At 38.8% G+C, this 20,000-nt stretch overlaps 1 protein-coding gene across 2 annotated transcripts in view; it reads right to left on the minus strand.

Annotated features, from left to right (window-relative positions):
• Window positions 1–20,000, minus strand: part of LOC136832838 (SET domain-containing protein SmydA-8-like) — a 28,982-nt gene that overhangs the window by 1,748 nt on the left and 7,234 nt on the right. For both annotated transcript variants that reach the window (XM_067094489.1, XM_067094490.1), the window contains exons 5-12: window positions 14,760–14,906; window positions 13,536–13,641; window positions 5,196–5,313; window positions 3,301–3,453; window positions 2,194–2,420; window positions 1,712–1,876; window positions 534–663; window positions 24–205 (exon numbers count right to left, since the gene is read on the minus strand). In XM_067094489.1, coding sequence (XP_066950590.1) covers window positions 24–205; window positions 534–663; window positions 1,712–1,876; window positions 2,194–2,420; window positions 3,301–3,453; window positions 5,196–5,313; window positions 13,536–13,641; window positions 14,760–14,906 — 1,228 coding nt within the window. The remainder of the gene's footprint in view (window positions 1–23; window positions 206–533; window positions 664–1,711; window positions 1,877–2,193; window positions 2,421–3,300; window positions 3,454–5,195; window positions 5,314–13,535; window positions 13,642–14,759; window positions 14,907–20,000) is intronic.

Here is a 20,000-nt window from a genome sequence, read left to right on the forward strand (position 1 = left end):
AAATTCAGTGAAGCCCACTCTACCTTACAAATTTCACCCTCGAAAGAAGAAACCGGTTCGTACTGAAGGCAGTAGATAGTCCTTGTCAAATAGCCTTCGGCCTCTTGCAACTTCTCTAGGAATTCTTTCTTGGTGATAGTGCAGCTTTGGAAGGCTTTATTTGCTTGAAGCAGAAGTGGTGCGTGAAGCTCGTACAGTGTCAATCCTGTAACCAGAAAGCAAAGACTGACTTAGAAACTTCTGGAACTGCTCTGCAAAATTCCTGCCAATTTTAATTCTATTGCTGCAAATACTTGGACATCTGATTGTTTCTGCAACGCCAGGCTAGCATTCTAGCAATTCTAGTTGAAACTGGTTCTACAGTTTAGCACCCTAACAGGTGACAGGAACTGTTTTCTGCAGATTTCCTGTATTTAAAGAAACTGCTAAGCAAATACAATTTCAATTACTGGGGTAAAAAAAAAAAACGTTAACTCGTCCAGACATCAACACATTTACAGACAGGCAAAAAAATGGTAAATGTCCTTACTGACCTCTAAGGCGTGAAACTCCTGGATCTAAAATGTCTAAGACTTTGAGCAGATCTTTGCAACATTCGACCTTCCTTCTTAAGTGAGCCTCGTTCAACTCTGACAGCAGGTAGCCTTTCACTCTGCCATACAGCTGTGGTGATTTGAAAGAGGTTAATCTCGTCATAGTTATCAAATTTATCTCATCAGCTATTATATTTATCTCTCTTTTCCTTTATACCTATCAATATCTAAAATGTACTTTCATTTACTTTTTAAGTCTTCGTTTCATTCTTCATCTCTATCAATGAAAACCATTAAATCACTGCATTTTAAATTTGCCTTCTGCATAAGGAAATCATAACTTTTTTTGCATGCACGGGCAATATGTGAGGAAGGATTCTTTGATAGCAGTGGCTCCAATTGCAACATAGAAATGGTACTAGGGAGAACTTCACAAAGGAAAAGACAATTCTTCTCATGATTTATACTTTGAAAGTTTGATCACCGAAATATTCGTGTTTAAACCAATTTGTTCAACAGTTTATTAAGATAATTTCACGAGGATTCTGCGGAATCTAAACAGAAACCTGGAGAGCTAATCAATTATAGAATCTTGGATCGTTTTTACCTGTAAATGGGGTACTTATTCATTTAAAAATCGGACAAGTAATTGGTTAGGTATCAAATTTAAATCATAAGTTGCGTGGTAAGTTTATGTCAGTGATATTCCTGAGGATTAAAAAATTTTGTTTGCATTTTAAAGAAGAGAAGTGTTGAGGATGAGGACAATTGAACATCATGGCATTAAATCTATTTAGGTAGAACAAAGGAGTTATTTATTTTTCTTTCAGAGCCCTGGAATCTTTAATCCACATGAAATAAAAGTCTTGGTAACGAGAGAGACATATAGACTTCTTAAACACCAAACTAGGCCACCCGTTCCCAAAGTCGTGGACAATTAATCCTTTCCAAATCGTATGACTGATTAGCGCTGCCATAACACCATATATATTATATATTGTTCAATAGCAAACAAGTAATAAAATTAAGTTCAATACAACCAAAATAAGGAGGACTGTAACGCCATTTCCTCGGCAGTTATTCAAATACCTAATTATTATTGTATGAGATGGTAACTTTCCACCTACAGAAATTTACTGGGTTCCCTTGTCAGTAAACTGACGTGTACTTTTGGTTACCTGTGAAAGCGAATGCTTCAGGCCTATCAAATGGAAGTGTTGTGGATGAAACACAAACTGATATTTCTTAAAGATGGCTTCCAAGGCTGAAGGGTCATCCTCGGGCACTTGCCTCAGTTCCCAATAAACTATTTTGTTTAAGCGCTCGACTGTTTCGGAGGGAATCTGAAAAGAAAAAAGGGATCTCAAGACTATCTCTGACAATGCGTTGTGGAACTGACGGGAGAAAAATGTTAAGAGGTACAGTGATAAGAAATCTTTGTATACGAGAGAAGTTCAAATGTTCACGTTAAATACAAATAAATCAAGAAGAACTGATATACTTTGTCGGCATTTTAAGTAAAATTCTCAAAAATTTAAGAGGCTCATATTTTCCTATTCCAAATTCAATAACCTGTTTATAGGAATTGTTTGATGAAGATGACCAATAACTAAGCCAAAAGCAAGTATTAAAACCCTCACAATTAACTTTTCCCAATTACCTGGTACCGACAGCGATCACATCTCCAAGGAGCATCATTAGTGAGGCGGATGGGGTCTGTGGAGAGAATATTCCCACCGCAGCCAGGCTGCGAGCACTGCAGGGCTCCAAAAAATGTGCCCATCTCCGTCGGGTCTTTGCAGCGGTCGCAGACGCAGTCGAAGAATTTGCCAAACCTCAGGTGCTTGCGACGTTCCATAGTGGCCGACAGTATGTGTGTGTAAGTGGCTGAAAAAAATAACTTTGTGATAGCAAAAGATTCGAGATTCCTTTAAAGGTTAATTTAACCTTAAAGAACTCAACATCAGCTAAAATATAAGGAAATCATTTGTAGACTTCACTAAATATCTGCGCCTGTATATTTCAACTGTCAAATGATTTTCTGGCTAACATCTTTGCAGAAGATACAAAATTTATAGCACAGTAAACAATGTCATTAATGCAAATAAGCTGATGTTAGAGTACAACTGTTTTATGAATAGACTACAGCTCATGGTTACCGTAATATTACGATTTTCCCTTCATAATGAGCATAAACATTTATGGAATAAACAAAAAGACATGAACTTGTTTAACAATTTTCATAAAAACATAACGCCCATTTGTGGAAAAGGTGAGAACACACACAAGGATTAAAACACACATATATATATATATATATATATATTATATATATACATATGTATGTATGTATATATATATATATATAGAGAGAGAGAGAGAGAGAGAGAGATATGTGAGAGAGAGAGAGAGAGAGAGAGAGAGAGAGAGAGAAGCACTGGCAACACATATGCAAATGAATACAAAAGTAAAAAAATAAATATACATGGTGAGCTTGAATGTACCTTCAGGCAAAAGGAGTTCCAACCCAAGACTGTAAAAGGCCGTGGTTAAGGCTACGTCCTTGCGAAAGGCCTGGAACATTATTGTATGGTCATCTAGCAGCGTAACCTAACTAAAGGTGGCACCTGAGTTGACTCAGCAGACAGAGAAAGCGAAGCAGATGCTCCACAGACTTTGCACAGAATAGAGGAAAAAAGTGCTGAGATTTGCTATCTTACCAAATAAAAGTGCAACTTGTATTCTTTTCTAAAAGAGACCCAATTACCTGTGATTTGCTCGCCCTTCTTTATAGGTCTCGAGGCCAGGACGACCATTGACATGTCATCCATGAGGGTATGATGGGTATTGTTGCTGCAGAAATGGGACATCATTGCACACAGTGGGTATATTCCTCTTACCCTGTATTCGTCCTTGGTACCTGAAGTGTTAACAAATCCATTCATTCAATTAAAGGAAGTAAAACTGCGAGAAAGGGAATGAACAAGCTGCATTATAATCCTTTACAAATTTTACCCGTAATTCAATAAGTCATTTTGTCAAGATGCCATCTGATTAGCTTGTAAGCAGAATCGTATCACTATTATTTATAATTCTTACTAGACATACATGGCTATGGAAGAAAATAAGTAGAAAAATTTATAAAGTTTTGAATATATATATATATACATATATATATATATATATATATATATATATATATATATACATATATAATATATGCATGAACATGTACATTTATATATATATATATATATATATATATATATATATATATATATATATATATATATATATATATATATATATATATATATATATATATATATATATATATATATATATATATATATATATATATATATATATATATATATATATATATATATACATATTCTGTAACAGTAAATTACACTATATATGCAATAAATAACAAACAACAGTAAGTACACTTGAATATGTGAACAGCAACAGCTAAAAATAAAATTACAAATAAAAAAGTGAAATAATAGCTACTACAAAATAATAACCACAGGAAAGGAGAACCACTTCAATGTACCGCAAATAAGGCAACATTACCCGAGACTGGATGGCCTCGGCACAGCCATGGATGTTGGATGCACTTAGCTTAAACTATGCTAAAATAATGTCTTCAGAAACTTTTCCACTGTCTCTGTTTCTAATCTAAGTTCCAGCACAAAAACTTGACAATCAATATTTTGTATGGTTAAATCTGTTTTAATTTTCGTCCTAAAAGCATTTAATCTTCTTAATACTCGCCTGTGCTAAGAGGATGGTTGCCTTAATGCGTCTTCTCTAACTATTCCTACAGAGACCATCTTCCTCCACTAAACCTATCTCCCAAATCCTGCTTCACTTTGTCAGTCTGTCTAACCCTCTGCTTCCTTCTTGACCTTTCACCCCTGACAGGTTCTACCCAAGCCCTTCTCATTCCTTTCCCCTCACTTATCCTTACCAAAATGCTAATACCATCTCAGTCTCAACTCTCTTATTATTTCAGTAATATTTACCACCCCCACCACTTCTCTAATTTCTTGATTACCTCGCAATAAATATTAAGCAATATTTGAGTTGTAAGAGCATCTATTGTTATGCCATAAATAACATGAAATAATCCAGTTTTTAAGGAAATCTGGAAAAAAGAAAAGATAGGCACCAAAAAACCAACATTGCCTATAAACTGTATACGGACCTTTTTGCACCTTTTCTGTCAAAACTGGGTTCGTATATTGAGTATTTACACAGGTTATACATTTGTATTTGTACAAAAATAATTTTGTATTTATATGTGTTAAATAATTTTTCAGATTACACTAAAATTATTATAATCACCTTCTTGTACTAAAGTGGTTGACTTCACCATATTCATCTTCCTGGCTTATTTTTGGAGGCCCTCCCATCAGCCCTGTCAGTCCCCTAGAAGACTTCCATTTATTTGGTGTTAAAGATCACAGTTTGCTTGACCAATTAAGCTTTAGACAGATATGTATCTAATTAGGTTACGCTAACTACCATTAGGACATTCCTGTCTATAATCGTTACAGAGATGGAACTAGACTTGTTATTACGGAGTTCCCTTATAAAGTTATGTAAATACTACAGATGCCAGTGAAGGTCAACACTTGATAAAACGTCACCAACCGGGTATATTGCTTCGGACCTCGTGGCAATTGACGTCCAGAACACCGATGATGGTATGGAGAAGGTCGTCGCCTACAGGTACATTCACTTTCTCTCTCAAGAAGTCCACGATGTTTTTCTGTTCGAAGCAACATCATGAATACAAGTAAAAATGGCTGATGGAATAATATGAACTTACTCTATATACACTAACAATCATTCGTGAAGTCACACGAAAAAAACAAGGAACTGTAAAAAAAATAGAAAGACTTATGAATAAAGAAATAACTTCACCCAGAAAGCATTCCAACATAAATTTGAAGTCATACTATTACCAAATACATTGAACTTGAATCAAGAAAATTTTCTGGTAAGTCTCTCTTTCATTCTGCTACCTGCATTTTTCTCGTATCAACCTTTGTCCAGTAATGTTTCCGAAGTATCATGCTAGCTTTTTCTATCAATTTGCTTTCCATACTACAACTTTTCAACAAAGAAATATATAAAAAATACCAAATTAAAAAGAAATTTGTATTTTTCCTAACATACGTACCTATACTCTCATAGTAATCCATGATTACCCATCTTTGGCTGTTATTGAAAAGCAAAATCCTAATGCTACACATGGGTCACTTGGTATGACCTGATCGACCCACCATCTTCCGTTGTGTGAGTCAGCCCATACTCAGCTCTGCTCATCCTCCCAGAAGGAGTGAGAGATCGAAACTACGTGGGGCGGTACGAGGAGGGTTACTTTACCTATATGAAAGTGTAGGTTCTTATGTTAGGAAAAATACAAATTTCCTTTTAATTCAGTATTTGTTCCAACATGTATACGAACCTAGCTTTCATACACGGAGCCTCACCTGAAGGTGGGACGATGATCTCTCAGGTAAACACGTAGGAGTGTTCCTACTCGATACCCCAAGGCCATGCAAGAGATGTATGCTGTGTGTACCATACTCAGCCCGGGCCTTATATGATGTTGCCGGTGATGTCTTCCCCTCCAGACAGATCTCCTGTAGGACTTTACATAGTTATATGACCTGCTGTGCCACCATTACTGGGCCCAAAATGGAGGTATCTAAGGACTTGTGTGATATATCCTTGAAGTAGAAAGAGGTGAATGTCATCTGCCTCTTCCAGACCGGCCCTGGGGACCTGACCAGCTGAGTGGTTTTTCCTAAACGCAACCAACTGTCCTATCCCTCTGATATCATAAGCCCTGACTCAGGTTGGACCCGGATCTCCGCTAGTCCGAAGCAGTATGCACTCACAATCCCCTCTCTCAGCCAGAAGGAGATGGTGTTTCTTGAAATCTCTTATTTCTCCCAAGACCCGTACTTAAGAAAAGCCTCCAATGGGCCAATTTTTGGTGGGGGCCTGTATATTTAAGTTAGGCTCTCAGGGCTCTGACTGGGCATAGCAACATCTCATCCCTTTCACTCCCTACGAAGTCCTTTAATGAGGGACGAAAAAACCATTGAACCTTTGCCATGAACTCTGGGAGGAAGGTGAAGCCAATCAATGTCCACCCATGGGTGCAGGTAAAGTCATATGAGAGGGCATGCAGTTCCCCCACCCTCTTCATTCATGTCTATTCCAACAGGAAAACTGCTTTAAGGGTCAAGTCCTAATCTGTTGCCCTTCTGAGCAGTTCACAGGGCAGTTTCCTCAGGGAAGCCAGGACCCTGGTGATGCTCCACTCCAAGGGTTTCAGTTCCCGAGGGGAACAACTATTCTCAAAATTTCTGATCATGTCTGCCAGCTCTCATGATATTGAAAGGTCTATGTCCCTAGGTTTGAACACTCGGGTGAGGGCAGACCTACTACCTTTAATTACAGACACAAGAAGGTGCTTCTCTTGATGTAGGAAGAGGGGGCTGGCAATGACTGCAGCAACTTCTGAAAAACCTTTCTTTCTAAGGAGTTGCTGGATAGCCTCCATGTGTGAAGATGGAGGGAGGGTGGGAGTTGGGAAAAGTTACCTTGGTATGTCTACCAGCAGGTGGAGGAGGTCTGTGTACCATTCTGTCTGGGGCTACTTCAGAGCTACAAGCATCATTCTCAGACCTTGGGACATGCACAACCTGTTGATGGCCTTCAGGAGTTGGTTGAATGGGGGAAGGTGTACACATCCAGGTTGCCCCACAGATGCTGGAAGGTGGCCTACAGGAAGGCCCTTTGGTTGGGGACTGGCAAACAATACAGGTGTTACTTGTTGTTCCTTGCTGTGGTGAACAGGTCCAATGTGGGGACCACCTGTAACTTCAGCAACCTGTCAGCTATGCCCTGTTCTAGTGACCATTCCATCCCCACTATCTGATCTGCCCTGCTTAATTGGTCCACCACTATGTTCTTCTTCCTGGGAATGTACCTGGCTCTCAGCATCAGTCCCATGGTCTCTGACCACTCATGCATTTTCACTGCTAAGTCGTTCAGGTTGTACAACATTGTGCCTCCTTGCTTGTTGATGTATGTGACCACCAAGGTGTTGTTGCTTATGACAACTGTGGTCTTCCCTTGAAGAAGATCTTGGAAGTGTTAGAGTGCCAGCCAGACTATTTGCATCTCCAAGATATTAATACGTTGTTGACGTTGCTCCTCATCCCACATCCCTGAAATGCATGTGCCGTTCAGGTGGGTGCTGCAGCCCCTTTGGGATGTGTCTGAGTATACCAGTATCTCCAGGGTGGGTGGCTCAAGTGTATCCCCCTGCAGATTTTTTTCTGGGCTCCTCCACCACTGTATATCCTCCAGTATCTTCCTAGTCACCCAGTCTCCATTGTAGGGAATGGATACGGGTCCTATCCTGGGTACCAATTTTTCCAAAGACACCAGGTGGCCCCCAGGGCTGCCACTTCTTCATTGGTTGGCGAGGGTTGTGAAGGGTAGGCCTTCACCCTCACTGTGTCGATTGTCATCCGCAGGTACTAGTTTTGACTTTGTGGGGTTGATCAGGATTCCCAAGTCCCTGCATGCCATAATCCAAGAATCGTTCCAGGTTCTTTCAAACTCTAAACACTACTATTTCAACGCCAGCAATTGAAATATGGGAAATGAATATAAAAAGAAACTTGCACAATGATACAACACATTTATTCACAACCTTATTGACAAAGAAAATCGAAATGTTGTTTCCCCTCTGCTCTCATTCAACATAACACTAAACAAAATAAATCTAACCAGCCATAGACAGGGGGAACAAGTTGCAAGGTAGAATCAATCTTAATACTTAAATGGTGAGCTGGTGAGTTATCCTTCGTGGCTGGGGTTTCACTGAAGAGATGAGCTGGCATTATGACCTCGGGGTTGGAGACGTCACAGAAGGTTGGCTGGGAGCTCAGCAGAGATGTTGCTGGTACGATGACCATGGGCTCGTAGATGTCACAAAAGGGATGTCTTCAGGAAGAGGCAGCAAATGCTGTTTCTCCAAAAATCCGGAGATCGTGCAAAAGGACGGGCAGGAAGGGCTGGTGACTCATCCTCGCTACAGGCATGAAGGGCCGACTACTTCACCTTGTCACAGGCAGGAAGGGCTTAGCGACTTCTCCAAACAAGCAGGAAGAGTTGACTACTTTTCTTCGTCACTGGTATGTAGGCTTGCTGCTTCACCTCGTCTCGAACATGGAGGGCTAAGGGACTTCTCATCACAAGCAGGAAGGGCTGGCTGCTTCTCTTCATCTCAGGCAGGACAAGATTTTATGGAGAAGAGTAACGGTCATCTGAAGGGGACACTCCTGTCAGAACCTTGCTTTGTCCAACCTCTGATTGCCCTCTCTGTCTCTGTCTGTCTATACCTCTATTTTGGGCCTTCTCTGTCTCTGTCTGTCTATACCTCTATTTTGGGAAGTCTCTTCTGGAAGCTAATATACCACCGTATGGGTGGAGCTAATGACGACAGACACTCATCACTTCCCATGCAGGAGTTTTTTTATTTTCTGCATAATGATTGGTTCCTTAATAACCGCTCCTTTCCGGTCACGCCATAGAAACTTCCAGAACAATGTTTTCTGATGCAATGTGGATCAAATATTGCACCATGTTACAAGGGCATGGCATGAGATACCATGTGGTGCCGTTTCCCCAAGAAAGGGTTTTCATCAAATGGCTAATTGTCCACCAGGTGTTGACAACAGTAACTGACTGGTGAGCAAACATGGGATGCAGTCACATCTTGGAAAAGAGATATTTCTTTTTTCAATATATTTCAACATTATTGCATAACCCATGACACTGCACAACTGCAGAACCTCTTCCCTGGCTTTTGAGGCTAGTATGAACAAGTCATCCAGGTTTCTGCATAACTGGATACCTCTCCTGTGGGCCCACTCTGACATCAGTTGAAGCACTCAGGTGAAAACTTGGGTGGCTGTCACAGGGCCAAAGAGGAGGGTCCTGAATTGGTATGTGATCTTTTGGGAGACAAACTAGAGGAACTTCCTCAAGGAGGGGTGTATCAGCATGTGGAGATATGCCTCTTGTAGGTCTAACAAGACCATGAAGTCTCCTTCCCTGATCACCACCCAGATTGATTGTGCTGTCTCCATTTTGAACGGCATCAGTCACATGTAGCCATTCAGGGTCAACAAACCCATGAATGGCCTCTATCCTCCTGATGCTTTCTCCACCAAGAAGAGGCAGCTGTAAAAGCCCAGTCTGTTGTCTTCCACTACTTCTAGTGCCCCTTCTATAGCATGACTCCTATCTCTTGTTGCTGGGCCCTCCCCTTGGGTGACTGCTCCGGTAAGAGGGAGAACTTGAATGGTTCTCATGCCAATGGTGGTTTTTGCTCGAAGGGGAGAACATATCCCTTCCTGAGGGTTTGGACCATCCTGTTCTGCTCTCCAGGTTGGAGGGTTTGAGTGGTACAGAAGGCCTGGCTTTATTCTTCTTGTGCTTTCCCTCAAGGAGCTGAGTGGCTTTGTTGTCAAAATCAGGGAGGAAATGACGTTCTTGCAACAAATGGGAGCCTACTCTGGGCCACAGGGTTAACAGACCACCTTCTTAGGGCCAACCTGAGCAAGACTGAGGAGAGGGAGTCCTTCGCGCCCCCTTTCTTTTCTTTCACAGCTTTGGTAAATACCTCTGAAAGGAAGTACACAGGCATGTCCATGAAGGGACTATTTCTCAGGCTGAGCCAACTATCGACCAAGATGTTTCTGAGCCATCAACAAAAGGGCATCCCTCCTCTTCAGGATGATGTTGGCCCAAGCATGGGTCACATGCTTGACTACATAAGACAGGGCCTTGCCTGATGGGGCCTTGTATTCCTTCATGGAGTGGAATTTTTTGGGTGGTATGACCTCCTTCATGTCTCTGGTCCATGGTCCGTGGCACCTACCAAGCCAAGAGATGGCCCTCAACGCGCTGCCTAATATCACATCCTTGTTTATTATCTCCCCACTGGTGAATTTGGTGCCAATTTGTCAGAGGCTATCCAGAGAGACATTGCCCAAAAGCCAGCAAACTGATGAAGACATTGTTTTAGGGACAAATCTACAATACAGATGAAACTGGTCTATTCTATCGCTCCTTATCCATTAACACCTTGACTGATAAGAAGGAAAATAATTTACCCGGGTTGAAAGCTTTCCAAGCATGTGTGTCTGCATTGTTGCAAGCCAGTGATAGTTGGACATGGAAAGCAACCATGTGTTCTGGTGGGTTGACGGACAGGTCCCCAGTGATTTGATATCATGCAGCAAAGGCTTGGTAAACCTCCAAGATCATAACCAATTGGTTCCATTATCATTTTTGTAAGGTGGTTATTCATCATCAGACACAGAACCTTGGCATTGCTAGACATTGGGTGAAGGCTTTGCTCCTAGTATGGGCCAATTGGTTGGTGATGAAGGTCATTAGGGTCATGTATTTCCCCTCATGATACGAATGCACTCATTCAACCAATGAACCAAGGTGTTACTGTTAGAATGAAAAGGCTACACTAGAGGAAATTCCTGGAGGAGGTGAAGGCAGTATTGGAGGACGAGGAGAAGGAGCTAGGCTTGGATACACAGGGGGAAGAGACACTGAAGGAACTTCAAAAGTGTTCAAAGAGGCTTGGAGGGATGTCACAGTAGAGACCCTCAGCCACGCCTGGATCCATATTGTGAATGGACAAGAGGGCATGATGGACTTCCAGGGATTCGCAGTCGACGACCTCCAATACCAAACTCACAACTTGAGGTGACATATGGGAGTGGCTGGATGACAACTGTGGCAACCCTGGCTACCAACTTTGAGACAGCTGCTGCAGTTTCCTGAAGAAAGTGACGACAATGAGGAGGCTGTTTCACAACAAGTGCCCTAGTACAAGCATATGAACATGGTCTTTGATATGGTTATCGAGGTGTTGGAGAACCCCAACATTGACCCCAATGACTTCCCAGGGCCTTGGATGCAGCTGCACAAATGCAAGAGTTTCAACAGACTGTCATTGCGAAGCAGAATCATTGTACTTATCATCAAAGTACCCTCAACAGCTTCTTCAGATCCCAAACCCCCGTGTGCACAAGCCCATCACCACCCACTTCTTCAGTAACTCAGTCATTCAGCTTGGAACCAGAGGCAAGAAAGTCTGCAGCCTTCGTTGATGTGCGGGGCTCCTTCAGCCAAGAATCTGATGAGTCACTGGCTCACTTCGATGGCCCTGACCCTCTAGGCACACCTACACCTCTTAATGCCTCATAGGTGTCACAGGAGGCAGAGGAAGGAGAGGATGATGATGCCATTGTTGATGGCACAGTCAATCTGGAGGGGGTGGGGAAGCAGAGGAGGGCTTGTAAACTCCTCACAAGATTTTAAAATGAACAGCCATAGGTTTATTTTGTGTGTACAACGTATTTTAAAGAGTTTCCGGGCAAAGTGAAAAAATTGTTTGTGTAACCTGACATATTGAGTTGTGTACAAGAGGAAACAGGTAAAAAATGCGCTGAAGTTTCTTCAGACCAATCGAGTTTTCTGTACAGCGTATAATCAAGGCCAACAAAAACAAACCTATCTTTCGGTGGTCTCGGCATAACGCTGTATGAGCAGCAGCCCATAATCTTTAACCACGGCCTGGTGGTGGCCTGTCTTATATCGTTGCCAGATGTACAATTATGGCCTAACTTTAACCTTAAATGAAATAAAAACTACTCAGGCTAGAGGGCTGCAATTTGGTATGTTTGATGATTGGTGGGTGGATGACCAACATACCGATTTCCAGCCCTCTAGACTCAGCAAGATCTGAGAGCAGACGGACAGACAAAGTTTTCTTTTACAGACAACTAAAAAGGTTTTTTTTTAAAGTGTACTTATTCAGTATATTTTGTTACAAATATAGGATAATAAGGTAATAACAGCTTTTGCATCAGGTTTTCAGTTTAAAGTTGTTGTATATATATATATATATATATATATATATATATATATATATATATATATATATATATATATATATATATATATATATATATATATATATATATATATATATATATATATATACATATATATATATATATATATACATATACACTATATATATATATATGTGTGTGTATTATTTATTTATGTATGTACACACACACATATATATGTATATGTATGTATGTATGTATATATGCATACACACACACAGGTGAGCCAGTAAATGAGATAGTCAGTGAATACATTTTAATGATTGGAACTGAATAAATGAAAGTGCTGTAAGGTAATTAATATTATAAATGATTTGAAATTAATGAATACATAAATGTAATTAAGGTTATTGAATAGTGAAATAGGTAAATAAACAGATTAATGGATGGGTTAACGGACACGTGTACAAAATAAAATTTTTTCTATAATGTTCTCTGTCAAGTATTTTTCGCACAAACCTCAAGTGATGATACTTGAGTAATGGTTCATTTGCGGAAGAAGTTTCATGGAAAAGTTTGGTCTTTTCCTAATTATACACACGAACCGAATTTTTTCCATGAAGCCTCTTCCTCAAATGAGCCGCTATCTAAGTATCATCACTCGAGGTTTGTACGAAAAATACTTGACAAAGAACATTGTAAAAAAAACTACTTATTTTGTACACGTCCGTTAACCCATCCGTTATTATGTTTATTTACGTATTTCACTATTCAGTAACCTTAATTACATTTATGTATTCATTAATTTCAAATCATTTATAATATTAATTACCTTACAGTACTTTCATTTATTTAATTCCAATAATTAGAATGTATTTACTAACTATTTCATCTACTGGCTTACCTTAACTTCAATCATTTGCCATTATTAACGTTTCTGAATAATCATTGTCTTGCAACTTTCATTTGCATTCAATTACCACTTTGAACTGAATTAAACAATTCCAAATTTGCTTACCTGTTCTCTTTTCCAGAGCTCTGTTCCTCTCCTCTCCTCGTCGTGACTCTGCATCGCCATCAACGTCTGGTATTTGTCAGGCTCCGCTTGCTGAAGGCAAAAACACCTGTTAAGATTCAATGAGAATTTTTGTATGAGTTCTTTGTGCTAGTTCTGGCATTCTTATTCATTTACATTCCTAAGTTTTTCACCCTGTATAACTTCACATCTTAAGAATTTGACCAATAAACCTTCCAGAGAGAGAGAGAGAGAGAGAGAGAGAGAGAGAGAGAGAGAGAGAGAGAGAGATAGATAATATAAATATTATATATATATATATATATATATATATATATATATATATATATATATATATATATATATATATATATATATATATATATATATATATATATATATATATATATATATATATATATATACTGTATATATCGAATCACGGGCTGACTAATGAAACAGGCCAATTTCAACATTTGTCTTTTTCCCCTTTCGTTCCTTTTACTGAACCTCCTTTCATATTCTCTTTCTTCCATCTAACTTTCCCCCACCCTCTCCTAACAAATATTTCAAATTGCAACTACGAGGTTTCCCCTCTTGTTTCATCTTTCAAGCCTACCTACTCTCGATTTCCTTTCCAGCGCTGAATGACCTCATAGGTCCCAGTGCTTGGCCTTTGGCCTAAATTCTATATACAATAAATACAATACAATACAATACATTAATATGACGTTTTGTAATATATATTTTACATCTTCTGGGAATCTGTCAACGAATATGATAAAATTATGAAACAATCATAAATTTGTTAAAACCATAAAATAGTAAAAAGACAAAAATTCACAATTACAAAAATATATTTAAAAGCTAAGACCGCCGACTAACCTTCAGTCCAGAGAAAGGAAGACTGAATGACACAAGCAAAACAAAAGTAGACACGTTAGCTCAGAACTAAAGTGTCTACTTTTGTTTACCTACCTATTTTATGTTAGAATATTATTATTAATTAAGTTGTTAAATACCTTACTACAGCAGACTAAGGTAAAGACCTGTGCTTCCTAGAAAGCATCAGTAGTTAAAACTTAAAGTTCACAAATTTTACTGGACAGTATGCATGAAGTATTTAAGTACTGCAAATAAGTAATCAACACTTTTCAACCCGGAATATTTTATTTGTTAGCCCACTCAGGTCATGAGGAAACTCAAGTCTTCCAGCAAACGTTTTACCTCAGAGGAAGAAAGGACTCGTAGACGAACTGCTCTTCAGTAAAATCCGCCGGAGAAGGTTTGTATCCGGAGGCGGAGAAGTATTTGCACTCGAGCGGGTGGTATCCCATCTCCTCGCATTTTGGGCCACACATCGGCCATGAGCACCTGACAATGAAGGGAGACAAGACGATGAAATATTTCGTGCAAAGGGTATGATGATCTTGGAGTGAAAGCCACTCTCGTAACAGATAAAACTTAGGAAGAAAATACACTTTGATTAAATTATCAAACTTAACGAATGATTTCAACTCTATGCTAACTGAAAACTGTGAGGGTTTTTTTTTTCAGAAAAAGATACAGTGCTGTAGAACAGATGTCAGGTTTATCTGATTTGATTGTTTAAGAAACATACAGAAGAAAATGCAGAAAAATATTTAAAAAGTGACCTTAAGTACATTCTAAATAATATGTAAATGGAAAGGCAATTACGGAGGTCATTATAAAATTTGTTTACTCATAAAAACTCCCACGTTTAGGCAACATATTCTAAATGGCAGAAATGTTTTATATACATCCTTAAGGCCCTGATTCTTCTTTATTGTTGCAGTTTTGATTCTGAGCAAGTGTTTTTATCCATCTTAAAACAAAAACTTCTCGCCCTGATAACAATAGATTTTTATCGTTTTCAACAGTGAACTAAAAGTTCACAACCACATTCCTAATATTTCCGTCATAATTTCAACTATTTTCCTTGTGAAGTTAGTTTATAACAGGGGTGCCAAACCGTGGCTCATGAGCCACATGCAGTTCTTTTATATTTTTTGTGGTTTGCACAATTTTGTTAGCTGTATAATTAAAATAAAAACTAAAAAATTTTTAAATTTAACAATTATTTACCTGGTGTAAATTGAAATTCCACCTGACTGAACAACAGCTTCCTCATGCAAAGAAATCAAGAAAGCAGTTGGGAAGCGCTGTTTTATGAGGAAATCATAAAGAAGAATGATCTCGAATTATGACAACTCTACTTTTAAAAGACTTGAATTTGCCCACCAGTACCCTTCCCTTTTGTCTTCTGAATATTGCATTTTAGGGCAGCACTGCTGGCAGTTGTAAAATCAGATTAGATACTCATATTTTTAGTAATGAATATAGACGAGAGTTGGCCAAACCTTGAGTGGCACCTTCGCTACCAGTTTTAGCTAATACTTAGAGCCTGGGAGTGGGTTTGGGAGGAAGGATGTCCCGGGTTGGGGGGGTTTTACCTTTAGCTCGGCTACAGTTGCGTCCCTGAAACCAGTCACTTGAGACTTGCTTGTCATTGACTGATCATAGCCACTAAAGGAAACTTTTGTTAGTTTCCGAAAGCTTGGTCTAAACACTGAATCTTTACCTAAGACCATTTGAGCAGACCTAAAATTTCGTTAGAAGCTTGCTTGTATTTCCAACATACCTGTAAGGCGGACATTCAACATCAAGTCCAAACATCAACGCGAAACCTAGGCCAAAATTCTGAATTGAATTGAATACAGAATTGAGGCCAAAGGCTAAGCACTGGGACCTATGAGGTCATTCAGCGCTGAAAGGGAAATTGAGAGTAAAAGGTTTAAAAGGTGTAGCAAGAGGAAAACGTCGCAGTTGCACTATGAATCAATTGTTAGGAGAGAGTGGAAAATAAGATGGAAGCAAGAGAATATGAAAGGAGGTACAGTAAAAGGAACGAAAAAGGTTGCAGCTAGGGGCCGAAGGCACGCTGCAAAGAACCTTAAGTAATGGTGCAGTGCACTGTATGAGGTGCACTGACGGCACTTGAAACTGTCAAAGTGTCACATCAACCCTGAAGTCAGAGACTCAACAACGTGTGATTAGGTGTTAAAGTTAAGAGTCTGCAGTATAAGGTCAAAAATTCAACCAGAAGCTAAAAGTTGAATTCCACTGCACAATTAAAAGACAAATCTCAGCAGAGAAGCCGAACCCTATGGTCCTAGTTATATGAATTTCGACCATGACTCTCACAGGAAAACATCCTAAGTTCATGTTCTAATCAGTCTAATGAATAACAGGACTTCAGGTGAAAGTCCAGATTCTCATGAGGAAAATCAAATCGATAAATAATGTTCTTTGCATCTAGCAATAAGCCTGAACGGACTATTACTTTGGAGTAACTTACTGAAACAAATTACATTGTGGTGTGTACTTTTCCCTTTTAAAGATGTCTATAAACTTTCGTCCATAAAAAAAGAAAACATTAATTTTAATATAAATTTATATAATTTACTTTCGACAAAGAAATAAATGCAATAATATTGGTAATAATGGAATTTTTATATCAATCACGAGAACAAGGTTGCTAAATCTATACCCTAAATATAGTTCTATTACTTTCAAATGTTATTCGCGCAGTAATATTAAAGGTTCAATACCTTAACATTACAGGTTCTTATTAAATGGTTAAAACTCGTTGAACAACAGGTTATGCACTACTCATCTTACATCAAACGTTAAAAGATTAAGAAAATTTTTAAACTGAAGTGACAAAGACAAAAACAAAAACAAAATACAATTATTCGTGCCATTAACCTAACTCTTGTCACAAAATAATAAATATATAATATACTTAAATATTAAAATTAATATTCTAGATTTCTTTTATTATGAACAAAAGTTTAGACAGCCATCTTTAAAGGGAAAAATTACTTCAAACCACAATGTAATTTATTTCCATAAATGGCATTTGTCAGAAAACAAATGAAGTCGAATGAAAGTCATTGTCGCCATTCACTTGATCATCATTCATATTTCTTTACATTTTAACAAAATTCTCCACATGGATTACCGAACTGCGTGCCATATTTTTGATGATATGACACCAAAGGCAACATGAACATTTACAAATAAATATAGTTTTTACGAACTGGCAATCTGGAAAGTAATAAAAATTCAAGATAAACCCTTAGAATTCCATTTTGCTCTTATCATTGGAACACCCTATAATGATAACAAACTCAAGATGGAATCTACTAGTTTTGACCGCAGGTAATGAGAAATAAATATCAACAGAGTCGTCGTACGTTTGGCAAGCAACATTCTCTCTCTCTCTCTCTCTCTCTCTCTCTCTCTCTCTCTCTCTCTCTCTCTCTCTCTCTCTCTCTCTTTAATTCCAAAGTTCCTATCCCTATTTAGAACGAAATAATAACTACCGTCCTATGTAATCTTATTTTTATGGTAGGTGTGATATAAAATCTTAAGGAAACAAAAAGAATGTTTATACAGTACGAACCTTCAAACGAGTCAAAGGTTATGACGTCATTCAGGAATATACAATAATTAAAATATATAAACCTCATTATAATATTCAGTAGCACATTCCTATATTGCGTTAAAAATCAATATATTCCACTTTAAGTGTCAACAACTGAATGTCTTCTCAAGCATAAATATACTTTTCTACGACTTGGAAGAAAGAAGTTCCTAAATCAAGTCAGTACTTATTATAACACTCACATAACAGTTTTGTTAGACGAATTACAAGATCCTAGAATGACAATGATAGAAAACAGGAATGTCCTTGTTTCACATCTCAGGTAACATGAAATTTTAATTACGGAACTCCGCATGCATTTAACAATCTAGCTGCCAATGAAGATTGAAGTGTATAGTTTCATTACGACTATTCTTAGCAATAGTATGATTCAATGGAATGATAGATACGTACATCATTAAGCCTGTCGGTTGTCAGGAAAAACAGAAATTGGCCAAAATAGTGGTCAATGATGTGTTTCGAGTGCAAAGGAACGACCGTGACGTCACCCATCAACGCCTCGTTACGAATCTGGCAAGGCTACGTGTCAGGCCTCCTTCGCCTGGTTTCAGATCACAGCTCTGACTTGTTGATTTGAATCAGCCGTCGCTTGATGATCAGTGTTGGGTGGAATAAGGGAAGGGGGGGAGGGATCAAGGAAAGGAAGGGAAAGGCGGGGAGGGAGAGAAAGGGAATGATGGGATGGGAGAGCATATTGGCAAAATTGGAACAGGTTTTTTTAACCTTTGTTTGTCAGTTTCATCTTTCATTCCATTTGAACGCAGCTATAATTGTTCCTTCTTCAAACACAACACTTGCGAGACAAGAAAAATTATTTATTAGTTTTCTGAAAACTTAAAGACTGGATTATTGAGTCATTACTGTAACTGCCGAAACCACGCGCTGTTCGTTACGGAAAGTAGTCGTTGATGTTTCCTTAGAAAAATTTAAACTAGCTCGTTAATTATTGCAATTTTTGTCATTCCTCGTCTCACCCTCTCCTTCCTTACTTAAGTCTGAAAACCATAACAGTAATTTAGAAGAAAAAAATCCCGCTTGAAAACTAAAATAAAGATGCCCACAGATGAGTTCATCTTGCAGTTTCATTTGTCCACAAAAGCATCACAATTAATAGTATTTAATCTAATAATACCTATATGACTGACTCTCATGTCTTAAGGAACAAGCAAAAAAGGCAATGAACTTCCTTAGCAAGCTTAGTATATTGTGACCAAAGGATATGGACCTGAGAGAATGGTTTCACCCAACTGGGGTAAAAATGACCTTGTCGAGGCTTTCCCGTTTCTTCCCGTTTTGATGATGCTGTGTACATTACCTTCTCTCTCCGCCATAGTTCTTCATTGGAGGGGTGGGTAGAGCTCCCATCTAGCATGCTGTTGACCCAGCGTTCGACTCTCCGACCGGCCAATGAAGAATTAGAGGAATTTATTTCTGGTGATAGAAATTCATTTCTCGTCATAATGTGGTTCGGATTCCACAATAACCTGTAGGTCCCGTTGCTAGGTAAAGTAAGTATACCAGTTGGTTCTAAGCCTCCTAGGCTGGCCCGAAAATTAGATCTAATTTTTTTTTTTTACGTGGCACCAGTTGGTTCTTAGCCACGTAAAATAAATCTAATCCTTCGGCCAGCCCTAGGAGAGCTGTTAATCAGCTCAGTGGTCTGGTTAAACTGAGATATACTTAAATTATTTTCCACCTGGTGCAACCCTTTACAGTTAACAAACATCAAAACTATAGGCACCTAATTACCTGCCTAGGTTAACAGTGGCATATTGGATTTTAGGGAACACGCCCATAACGTCCCTCTTCGTGGGTCGTCCCGTTCGAGTACCACCGTAGTTGTTTGTGAGGAAAAGGTGCTATCAATGCACCACAAGGGCACAGAGAGAGAGAGAGAGAGAGAGAGAGAGAGAGAGAGGGAGGCGGGTTGTGAATAG

Source organism: Macrobrachium rosenbergii, chromosome 50, assembly GCF_040412425.1.
Source record: "Macrobrachium rosenbergii isolate ZJJX-2024 chromosome 50, ASM4041242v1, whole genome shotgun sequence".
Taxonomy (NCBI): Eukaryota; Metazoa; Arthropoda; class Malacostraca; order Decapoda; family Palaemonidae; genus Macrobrachium; species Macrobrachium rosenbergii.